A 13,300-nucleotide genomic window follows, 5' to 3' on the forward strand; every position below is an offset into this window, starting at 1 on the left:
TAATAATTTACTTTTTGAAGTGAAACTTCTTTATCGGGGTTGGAAAAAAATTTAGTGTAACATTTTTTCGTTACGCGTGACATTTTTCCGTTACGCGCCATCTTTTTCTTATCCCTACCACGCGTGATTCGACGTATTTCTGTAAAGTTGCATAATAATTAATAATATAGTAAATTATTTTTTGAAAAATAAGTTCATAAAGAAGTTTCACTTCTTACGTGTGTACACTAGTACTTTTTTATCTACTATCTATCTATATTAAATACTAGCTTCCGCCCACGACTTTGTACGTGCATCCCCGTTTTTCCCCGTTCCCGCAAGAATTTCGGGAAATCGTTTCTTAGGGGACGCCTACGTTATGACATCTACCTGCATGCCAAATTTCAGCCCGATACGTCCAGTGGTTTGGGTGGTGTGTTGATAGATCACTATATCAGTCGCCTTTGAGTTTTATCTATATTAAATATTAATGTATTCTTTTATCGTACTATAACAGGAATTATAAATTACCCTACAGTAGTCACGTATCTAAAAGTGACGTGTGAGGTCGCGTGGTCTACAAGGGTCCATTTTTAAAACAATAAAAAGTAAACAAATAAATTAAAAAGTGTTTATTTATTTATAAATCTTCATTACTATATATTATAAACTGTTAGTTATAACTTTGATTATAAATCAATACGTTTATACGTATGAATAGGTACCTACCATAAGTGACGATTTAACAAACCGCTGCAGGGAAACTTAATAATACTACCTAGTATTATAAATGCGAATGTTTGTGAGGATAGATATATGTATGTGTATGTATGTATGTTTGTTATTCTTTCACGCAAATACTGAAACGATTACAATGAAAATTAGCCCACACATAGATGGTAACTTGGATTAATACATAGGATAGGTTTTATCTTAGTTTTTTATCTTCCCGCCTGCGTCCTCGCCCGCGTTTCAAAAGAAAAACCCGCATAGTTCCCGTTCGCGTGGGATTTCCAGGATAAAACCTAGCCTATGTTGCTCAGTGAAGATGCAGCTTTCTAATGGTGAAAGAATTTTTGAAATCGGTCCAGTAGTCTATGCTAGAAAACCATACATACATACATAATTACAAACCTTTCCTCTATATAATACTAGCTGCTCCGCGCGGTTTCACCCCCGTGGCTCCACTCCTGTTGCCCGTAGCGTGATGAAATATAGCCTATAACCTTCCTCGATAAATGGGCTATCTAACACCGAAAGAATTTTTCAAATCGGACCAGTAGTTCCCGAGATTAGTGCGTTCAAACAAACAAACAAACAAACTCTTCAGCTTTATAATATTAGTATATTAGTATAGATTAGTACAGACTAGTATCTGATAACCCTAAAATATAAATTATGTAGTTAATCAATAACCCCATAGAATTACTCGTTACATAAATTGATGACGCACATTGTTATCAATAGAGATTAATCTAATATACTCGAGTGGGGCCTAATGGAGAAGATCATTAATCAATTGGATATTATATATCCCTTGAAATGACCTAGATATTTGGGTATTGAATTTCAATGTAGGATTTAAATTATTTACGAAGAATTATTAACCTGAAAATTATATAAGAAAACAAACAAGAAGGGAAAATAATATTATATAGGAAGGATTTACGTCTTGGATCACTCTATCTATTAAAAAAACGACATCAAAATGCGTTATGTAGTTATAAACATTTAAGCGTACATAGGGACAGAAAAAGCGACTTTGTTTTATACTATGTAGATATCTACGATAAACAGTAAAACATTTTTCAAAAACTGAAAATTCAATGTGATTTGGGATTTGAACATTTTCCGCTTACGTTCTCACTTCTCACCTCTGTTCTATCCTTGGGGAAATATACAGACAGAAACTTAAATGTTTTATAGTTGAACGCTTTAATAATATTCGTTTATTTTAAAATTATATTTTTATATAACGCGAGCTGCGCCCCGCGGTTTCACTCGCGTTGCTCCGCTGCTGTTGGTCTTAGCGAGATGATATAATATAAGCCTATAGCCTTCCTCGATAAATGAGCTATCGGAAATCTGACCAGTAGTTCCCGAGATTAGCGCGTTCAAACAAACAAACAAACTCTTTATAATATAAGAAAGTAGCTATAGGTATTGTTATTTTTCACTTTTAAAAATTAAATTACAACACACATCAAATCATAATCAAATCTTAATAAAAACTAGATCTAAATAAAATAAAATGTATTAATAAAATTAGTTTAAAACTTGTGAATAAACATATAACATTCTGGTTTAATTCAATCACTACATAAAACATGCATTAAATAAACTACTTTGTAAGCAATATCTTCTTCTTCTTTTAATATATATAAATCTCGTGTCACAATGTTTGTCCTCAATGGACTCCTAAACCATTTAACCGATTATAATAAAATTCGCACACCATGTGCAGTTCGATCCAACTTGAGAGATAGGATAGTTTAAATCTCAAATCGTTTTAGAGAAAGCGGGCGAAGCCGCGGGCGGTAAGCTAGTTATTTACTAAATTGAAAAGTGAACCACAAAAATAATCACTTTATTATATTTCTGCAACCAGCATATAGAAAGGCTTACTACATACCTTAAAATCAAAATCCTACATTGCCATTTTGATGTAATTAAGTCGTTGATAGTGTTGCCGCTCGATAGTCCACTATCGATAGTCTATCGATTAACTATCGATAGTTGGGGAAAAGCAATAGTATCGATAGCACTATCGATACTATCGATAGTGTCGATACTATCGATAGTATCGATAGTCCTATAAGCGTAAATACTATCGACACATAGCAATACCATCGATAGTATCGATACTATCGAAGCTCAATATCGAACGAACTATCGATACTATCGATAGTGTCGATACTATCGAAGCTCAATATCGAACGAACTATCGATACTATCGATAGTGTCGATACTATCGATAATATCGTCCCATCGATAGTGACCTTTTTCTCGATAGTATTGCTTTATCAATAATATTATAGTGGATGACAGAGAACTAGATGTTTGGTTATAACACTTTTCAAGTTATCTATTGGCGCTTTGTACAATCCATTTTTTTTAGTTCGTTAATTCGTAATCCAATAAGCCACGTACATTTGTGCATAGTTAGTGTCTTCTAATTTAAATTGACCCATTATACCAAGAAATCGTGAACAATACTATTGCACAATTTACTACTATCGATAGCTCAAAACTATCGATAGTATCAGTACTATCGATAGTATCGATTGTAGTTGCAATATTCAGTAGCAATAGTATCGATACTATCGACAGTATCGATAGTATAGCAACTATTGGCAATCAATACTATCGATTTTATCGATACTATTGCAGTTCATCAATAGTATTCCATGATTAACGCTATCGATAGTATCGATAATATCGATACTATCGATAGTGCTATCGATATTCTGACTTATTTTCAAGGTCAACTATCGATAGTCAAACTATCGATAGTTCGGCAACACTAGTCGTTGATAATCGAGCCTCTTCAAATTTAACGCTGCTGTTTAGTTAGCGGTCTAAATGTTGATAATTTGTGAACTACCTCCAATTTATCTTGATATTTTTTTCATCTGTCTGTTTCCCGTTTCTCTGTAGTGTTCGGAAACTCGCGTCGGGCTGAAAAATAATATTATAATGACCTAGTGTTCGTTTTAGTATTTAATTTTTTTAAGTTTTCTACAAAGCGGGCGAAGCCGCGCGCAGAACACGGGCCGAGACAAATGGCAAAACAGTAAACGCAGGAATAGAATCCGCTGTCGATAATATTAATTGACATAAGCGTTTTGATTTCATTGCATTCATGCATTCACCCTACCAACGACGACGCGACGACGACCACGAACAAAATTTTCAGCTATGTCAATAATTAGCGATAGCAGTTTATACTGTCGTCTATGACATTTGTCTCTGCCCATAGTTTTATTAATACACTGAAAATGGTTGAATATATTAAGTTTAATATCTTCTCTAGGACAACATCAACCAGCTCGCCGCAAGCGAAGTCCCCCGCCGGCAGCAGCGCCGGAGCAGTCGCAGGCGCGTCCACCACGCAGGGCGAACGAACGCCAACTGCCCACAACAAGCAGCTCCAGAATGTCAAACAGGAGCACCAACCGCACCCATCTGTAAGTTATGGAATTTGATTATCTGTGCGAGCACGACGCAGATTTTTATTCTGTGGTTGATGGCAATGGTTTTGATTATTATCTGTGCTCTGGTACCGAATGACGTAAGTCGAAGACTGACTGGTTTGAATGTCGAATTTGATGTCTTATTTTTTTTTAAGAATTTGAAGTTTGAATTTGAGATATAATTCGATATTATTTGTATGGATAAGAACGTAACTCAGGATATTTGAAAAGAAGGATTAATTTATAGTTTGTACGTTTTTTTAATTATTGTTTATCTGTGTCCAAATATATAAAAAGAATATGAGAGTAAAAAGGCAATCAAATTCGATATTGAATCTGGATCAGATTAACCGAAATTCCAAATCCTATGTTTAAAATTTCAATAAAATTATAAATTCTATTTGCACAACATGCATTTTGATTAAAATTTAAATTCTTCCAAATTGAAGTATTTGTATGAAATTGCACTGTATTTAAAGTTAGAGTATTTTGCATTTAAAATTCTGAATTTCAAGTAAAATAAAATTGGCAAAGTAAGTACAGTAAAAGTTTATTTTCTAAGTGTTGGTCGTTTAACTTGATGTTACTGTTGTTAGCTTAGATTGTTAAATGTTCTGTGTTGTTGACAGGATGATTCAAAGTTTTAAATAAGTTAATTTAAGTTGTAGACTGAGCAATTTACTTTATTTAAAAATTTAACATAATGTTAAAAAAAATGGAAATTTATAATACTTGATTGTTTTCATTATTAAAAAAATTATCTGTTTTATTTTGTATTATTAATTATTTAAAAAAATTTGAGTCATCTTGTAATAAATGTTGATCAATGTGTATGTCTGAAAAATTAGGTTCTCGAATCTCCTATCTTTCTATGTGCTAATACGTCTGAATGCGTGGTAAAATAGGCTTTAGTACAATGGAATAGAACACATATTTGCATGTGCTAAACACGCTATACATTCTTACGAAAAATGAAAAGCTGAAGAATAGGAAAGGGAAAGAGTAGTCATTAGTTTAAAATATAAATAAATTTAAAATATAAATTATTTTTACACAATTTGAATATTCCTCGTTTATTTACGTTGATGTGTGTATATTAACTATAATAAAAAAATGCATGCAGCCCATTGCAGCCATTGTTTTAAAAAAACAAACACGTCAATCGTTATTTTTCCTTGTACATGCAAAATGTATAGAAATTATATAAAAAAGAAATTCCTGCTTATTCAAATTAACCTTAATTGCTATTCACGAAGAGTCGAATCCATTACCGTTAATCCATTCCCAGTGTTTAAGGAAATGAAAATAAAACGGGGTTTATACCTTTTATTACAGTTGAAGGTAACATTATTCTTAAGTACGGTCAGAAAATCGAATTTTATAAAACTAGCTTTCAACCCGCGGCTTCGCCTGCGTTGTCTAACACTTGTCTAACACTTGATGACTTTTTTTCTCGCGATATTGTTCGTGTAGTAAATATAATGGAATTTATATTATATTTTAAGTTATAGGTACATAGGTACTTACTTACAATCTAGGAACACTACAATCGATTGCACGCAGTAGTTTTTGTGTGATACATAAGATAAAATTCATAAATATACAGACAGACGAACATTCTAAAACGTATGTGTTTCTCTGATTTCCTATTAAAATTAGCTAAAGCCGGCTACTCACGTCCCTATCTCAGGGGCAATATTGCAACAATCTCGGATGCACGGCGCGGGCAGTTGGAGAAATTTCAGCTGTTTTCTAAATTGACCCTGCTTGCTTATACACATCTCAATTAAGGGTGCAATTACAGTATTGCCCCTGCTGCAGGTACGTGAGTAGCCGGCTTAACTGTGACATTCGTTTTCCAATATATGAAATGTATCTTAAAATACATAATATCTATTATGTAAATGGTTTATACCTACCCAATTCTTTTCAGAATCGAAGAGACGTTTTTACGTGTACTCACACAAACATCCTTGAACTTTCCCATCAACAATATAATAAAATAAAACAGAGGTATCTAATAGAAATAAAAAACTCAGAGATCTAAGCACGTCATTCGCAGGCTAAGTTATATTAAGTTCTCTAAGTTACGATTGAAACAGCCAGATTAAAGTTGGACTGTTTCCGTCGATAACAGGCTATTGAAGGCAATTGTGAATAAGTTAAATCGAATTAAGTCTTCTTATTGGTTTAAAGTATTTTAATATTCTGTTGTGTGTGTTTAAGCAGAGATTAAGACCTATTATTACAATTTTAACCGCCTCCTTGGTACAGTGGTTGACGCGTGAGCGTAACACCGAGGGGTCCTGGGTTCGATTCCCGGTGAACGAATAAAAAAATGTCTCGGTCTGGCAGGACACAGAAGGCTGAGCACCTACTTGTCCCTAAAGAAAATCGATCAGTGAAACAGATGTATAATGCATCTGCCCCTTACCCCACTAGGGGACATGGGACTTCACTTTTTTTTTATTACAATTTTAACATTTTTAAATTAGCTTCACTTGTATGTTTGTATGTAGCGGACTGCGTGACTCGATTTTGTTAAAACTTTGAACAATCATCAAGGATCGGTGATAATACATACAATAATTTCATGAGTGAAGTGTTTTTTAAGTACCGTTATGTTTTTTTTAAGTTATTAATAAATAGTTGTTCTGTCCTATGTCCCCCTTTTCATGTTTTAAAACGTATAACAATAAATGTGCCGATTAAACACATTAACGATAACGATGGGTAAATCATATGTCACAGTCATCTGGTTGAATCTGCTATTTGAATAAATGACTAGCGCGTTCATTGAACTTAGACATAATTGTGACAAATAATGACCGTTAAAACTTAAAAAAAGTCGTGTGGCACTCGGGGACTGCCGCGGTAAAGCTATTGCATACTATGCCTTCAAGCCACACCTCAGAGCCCGTCGGAGTGTGGAGCGTGAGGTTTTTTCGTTACGGAATTTCTCGATTCGGGCCCCGCGCTCAAGGTCCGCGATAGAAGCTATGCAATAGCTTAATAAAAAAAATATTCATCAAGACGGACGTAGACGCGTGACATAACTAGTATTTCAAATTCATTACATCCACGATCGTTGAATTGAAAATATCCAATGGAAAATGGATAATCGTAACTCAAAACGGTTTTGAATTCATTTTAATAAGAAGCACCGTCAATTGCATAAGATCCATATTCCCGTGCACGAATTGCGAACAGTTCTTTATTCTTGTTCAAATGCATGGATGGATTGTCATGGAAATTTCACCCGCATTGAGCACAATTTCAATTTCAACTGGCACTTTCAGAAATGCAATGCTATGCGTCTTAATATGTTTTTGACAATATGCCATTTTCATATCTTTACTAGAATGTAATAAAAGAATATGATAATAGTAACAAATATGTTTGTTTGTTTAAATTTAGTGTTATCGTACTGGGACTCGCCTATTCTATTCAGAAAATCGTGTGTGTAAAGTGTAAACGATCACGCAGTATAATATTTACCTAAGTATAGGTAAATAATTGTTAATATCAATTATTACTGAGTGAAAAATGAAAATAAACACGTACTTACTCAATTACTTCACTAAAAACAACATCCCTCAAAGAGTAAAACACCAAAAAAAACCGACGTGTGTCACTCGGGGACTGCCGCGGTAAAGCTATTACATGCTATGCCTTCAAGCCACGCTTCCGCCCGTCGGAGTGGGGAGCGTGAGGATTTTTCGTTACGGAATTTCTCGATTCCCCGCGCTCAAGGCCCGCGATAGAAGCTATGCAATAGCTTAAAAAACGTGTAATAAATCCGTTAAAAACACAAGAAAATGGAGAACATCTGCCAATATTGTACATATAACTTACGAGAGCCCTATCTCAACCATTCATTATATAGATCGATACAATTTATGTTTTGGCATTGTATGCGGTATCTTGAATTTTTGAATGTAGTTTATGATGATAGAGTGTTCGTAAACATGTTGGTTTGGGGGTAAAAATTGTAAATAAATAAAATATAACTTTATTTGTCTCATCACAACATTAGGTAAATAGATACATTGCTTGCAAATACATAGTTTATTATAAACCGCCCGTGGTTTCAAATTATATACTGAAACCTTCCTCTAGAATCGCTCTATCTATTAAAAAAATCCGTTGCGTAGTTTTAAATATTTAAGCATACAAATGGACATAGGGACAGAAAAGGCGACTTTGTTTTATATTATGTAATGAAGTACTAGGATAACAACGAGTAAACAACATTTCTAATTATTCTCAGAGTAAGAATTGAAGTTTTTTTAAGATTTTTTGATATATTGTCGTGTGAAATTAACAAATAGTTAGTAAAAATTACGCCATAAGTTAAAATAAAAAATCTATTCTATATCAAGTCGAAGTGTATGTCTAAAATAGGATAAAAAAATGTGTGCGTCTACTAGTGTACACACGTAGTGACCTTATTTTTCAAAAAAGAATAATTTACTATATGCAACCTTACATAAATACGTCGAATCACGCGTGGATAAGAAAAGATGGCGCAAAATTTTACACTAAATTTTTTTCCAACCCCGATAAAGAAGTTTCACTTCAATAATAATACAAAACCTTCTTCATCAAGGCTTCATCATTTTCTTTATAAAGTCGGTTAAAAAAGAAATAACTGAATTAAAACTCAAGACATAAAACAACTCCATTTAATTTAACTACAAAGTAATACTTTAAAATGCACTGCACACTTATAAAAGATTTAATATTTCAAACCACGCTACCTCACGCTTCAAAATTGTCAACAACCATAACTTTTAAAAGAATAGTCGTTTCGTAAAGTGACTGCTTTCAAAGTTTTGCGTTAGTATTGATTTGCTACGAGGATACAATGCTACGACGCATTCTTTCTACGCGAATGTAGCCTGTATTACAGTTTCAAGGATGAATACTTATAGCCTCGAAGCTTTATACAAAGTAAATGTAGAAACTTGTGAAATTGTCAAGATTAGAATATTTTTGCCACATATACTGTATACTATAAATATAAATAAATCTTCATAATAATATAATATTATAAATGAAATTCTGTCCGTTTGTTACAAAATTTAATCTATAAATTATGCCCGAGCCTGGTCGTAAATAAAAAGTAGCTTATTATTATTATCAAAATAGTGGGTTATTGTTTCTATTTCTGTTGGTAATATAAAACCTATTATCATAATATATTTTACATTAATAATATGAAAAATAAATTCTTCGTTTTATTATCTCCTTTTGGCGTTTACTGATGTACCTTTTCAACATTTTCATCACGTATTTATTTAACTCATTAATCCTTTATTTTCATTCAATACATAATTTACATTACGCAATAAATTTATCCCAAACACTAACCCGATGTTACTGCGAAACCAGACAATCTGGAATTTCAATAAAAAACGAGAAATACAGAAACATTCTATGTCTTCAATAAAAATCCCAAACCGAGTTGATGACTCCAGTTTAATTACAACGCTCTTACGCGAGTGAAGCCAGAAGTACGCACAAGTATTGAAATTTTAATGGCTCTTCGTGTATTTTTATTTGAATATAATAATATCATATTTTATTATGTTCTATTTATTTAATTGAATGTAACATTTTTCTGATGTTTATTCGCTGTTAAATCGAATAAAAGAAAAGTAAAATAAATTTGTAACGTAAAATAACATGCTCAGTCAATTGTTATAGTCGAGCCAATTTAATAGGCAACATTTGACGTCTATCAATTTTATCTTCGAAGAGAGGTAACCTGCTTAAAAACATCGATTAAAGTGAATTAATCGATACGGATTTGAAACATTTGTCAATCGAATTTATTAATTTATGATGATTTTTATTCACAAGTAATCAATGCATTCGATTCTAGATGTCAGATTTCGATTTTTAGAGTAACGTCTCTGGTATTTAAAAAGAAAAAAGGTTTATTGACACAAAATTGTAGCGACGTCATTTCTTGAATTCAGATATTATTTATTATGTGTAGAATGGTTTATCAGTAAAATGAAATCTTAAAATTACTTGTATCGGTCATTATTATTATTAATATGTAATCATAATTGAAAAAAGTTAAGCAAATATGCAGTTCTAACAAAACGAAATATCATGTTATTCTATGTCGTCGTTACTATAGTAGAGCCATTTTAATAGGCAACATTTGACAGTTCAACAAAATTCAACAACGTAACCTAGTAACGACGACATAGAATAACATGATATTTCGTTTTGTTAGAACTGCACATTTGCTTAACTTTTTTCAATTACGATTACATATTTATAATAATAATGACCGATACAAGTAATTTTAGGATTTGATTTTACTGATAAACCATTCTAAACAAAATAAACAATTTCTGATTTAAAGAACTGACGTCGCTACAATTTTGTGTCAATAAACCTTTTTTCTTTTTAAATACCAGAGACGTTACTCTAAAAATCGAAATCTGACATCTAGAATCGAATGCATTGATTACTTGTGAATAAAAATCATCATAAATTATTGACATGTGTTTCAAGTTCGATTGACAAATGTTTCAAGTCCGTATCGATTAATTCACTTTAATCGATGTTTTTAAGCAGTTTACCACCCTATGAAGATAAAATTGATAGACGTCAAATGTTGCCTATTAAATTGGCTCGACTATAGGTTACGTTGTTGAATTTTGTTGAACTGTCAAATGTTGCCTATTAAAATGGCTCTACTATAATTTCTTTTACGTGTCTGTTTCAGTATCAATATAATTGACTAGCTTTTTACCCGCGGCTTCGCCCGCTTTTTAAAAGAAAACCCCGCATAGTTCCCGTTCCCGTGGGATTTCCGGGATAAAATCTATGTGTTCCAAGTTACCCTCTATAAGTATGTGTATCCAAGTTACCCTCTATAAGTATGCGAAATTTCATTGTAATCGGTTCAGGTGTATATTTGCGTGAAAGAGTAACAAACACACACATACATCCATCCTCACAAACTTTCGCATTTATAATATTAGTAAGATAGGATAGGTTAAACGTATTTACTAGCTGTACCACGCAACTTTGCTTACGTTTTAAACGAATATATTTATTTACTTTCTTTATAATATTATCTAATGTTAATCATTACAATATTTTACATAGATTTTCCAACAAAAGTAATAACATTTCTTAGTAAAATGTAAAATGTCCGTATTCTCGCCAATACGTTCTAAATAACTCGGTGAAGTTTTAAAATTTTATCTTTGCAAGGGGTTTATTAAATTTTGAACTGCGTGCTTGGAAACCTTCAAGGGAAAATAAACTTAATACAAAAGGAGATAGAGTTTAAATTTATTAACATCAATTTCTCAGGGGTATTCTTTGGTTGATATTATTTTGTTGAGTAGAGTAAAATGTATTTTATTTTAGAGTTTCGAATATAATTATGTAACTAGGATTATTTTGTTAAATTCTATGTTAGATGTTGGTACAATTTATCGATGATTGTTTCAAAGAATCGAAAGAAAAAAAAATCCTAAAATGTGAAAAGAAATTCCAAAAAAATGCTATAAACATGAAGAAAGAGAAAATCCATTGCCTAATAAATAAAATACGAACATCTATTTATGTAAACATTACAGACTGTACGTCTGTCCCTGTGTATGCTTAAAACTATGCAACCGATTTCGATGCGTTTTTTTCGATAGAGTAGGTAGTTCAAAAGTATCATTTTAGTATAATAATATTAGAGACCGTGGCCGCGTGGGCGGAAAGCTTATTTAAAATACTTAATTTTCTTAAAAATATCGACCAAAATCGAAGTAAAATAGGTACACGAGAAATAAAACATTTAAACGCTTCAACAAAACCGAGGAAATCTTACCGATTCTGGCTCGATATAAATAATTCAAGAGGGCAATAAGTGACCGAATTCGACCCTCTGAGTTTGCGATCAAAATACTAAGTTTCACTTTATTATATCACATACTATTGAGTGATCTTGGCTTCACCTGGATTGAATCGGGATTTAAAAAGTGGTTATTTTATGCGGTAGAGATTTAGCTTTCTGATGGTGAAAGAATCCTACTATTATTATAAATGCGAAAGTTTGTGAGGATGTGTGTGTGTGTGTGTGTTTGTTACTCTTTCACGCAAATTCTACTGAATCGATTGCCATAAAATTTAGGACACATATAGAGCCCCGGCTTCGCACGTGGTACATATAATTATATATTCGCAATAAAAGGTAGCCTATGTTCTTTCTCAGGGTCTAAAGATTGTCTGTGCCAAATTTCATCAAAATCGGTCCAGTAGTTTATGCGTGAAAACCATACACGCATACAATATACATAATTACAAACTTTTTCTCTTGATATATTATTAGTATTATAGATTAAATAGGTAAAGAGTTTACACGTAACGAAACTTTTTCGACAACATCTTATTTCATTACAACGGTCAACGATACCGAAATCCATAACGATACCTACCCATACAATACCGATATCCACACACCATACCGTTTACATTACACATTTTACAATTTAATTAGCGTTCTATGACGCGATCGAGAGAAACCAGGGCGTAAAACTAGTTCAAACAATTCAAGCTAGTTGCTCACACAAATGCCGCGCATTCAGACGTAAAAACTGTATCTTTATCAAAATCTGTTCAGCTCTTCCAGTGGTTTGAGTGCAAATATTGACTTCTACTATATAATAATCTTTTTCCATGCTTTCTCCTTCAAAAATGGTAGGTAGAGGAGGTTGTATATTGAAGAAATAGATTTCTAAGCTTTCAAAATAGATATATATAGAATTATAATATATATAATATAATAAATAAATAATCACGTAAACACAAAAAAAATAAATAGATTTTAGTTTTAGTTAGCACTATCACGTTTTTAAATATATTTACTAATCAGCGATATTTGCAGTCAGTTTGTGTTTTTCTTTTGCCAAATTAAAAAAAAATTAAAAAAAAACGTAAGCTTCTTAAAACATTTGAATTTGGAAGTTTTTAAAACATAAAGACAGAAAGACTTGAAAATCAAATTGTATCAATTGTTTAAAAATATAAAATAAAATAAAATCATTATTTATTTAAGTTTATTATGTACTAACAGAGAATGTGCATTTAATTTTAGTAAACAA

At 32.2% G+C, this 13,300-nt stretch overlaps 1 protein-coding gene across 7 annotated transcripts in view; it reads left to right on the forward strand.

Moving 5' to 3' along the window:
- LOC123704409 (synaptotagmin-7) overlaps positions 1 to 13,300 on the forward strand; it is a 243,467-nt gene that overhangs the window by 207,387 nt on the left and 22,780 nt on the right. For 5 of the 7 annotated variants that reach the window (XM_045652789.1, XM_045652784.1, XM_045652787.1 and 2 more), the window contains one exon: positions 4,013 to 4,166. In XM_045652789.1, coding sequence (XP_045508745.1) covers positions 4,013 to 4,166 — 154 coding nt within the window. The other 2 variants (XM_045652785.1, XM_045652790.1) reach the window with 2 other exon arrangements.

The sequence above is a fragment of the Colias croceus genome, chromosome 29, assembly GCF_905220415.1.
Source record: "Colias croceus chromosome 29, ilColCroc2.1".
Taxonomy (NCBI): domain Eukaryota; kingdom Metazoa; phylum Arthropoda; class Insecta; order Lepidoptera; family Pieridae; genus Colias; species Colias croceus.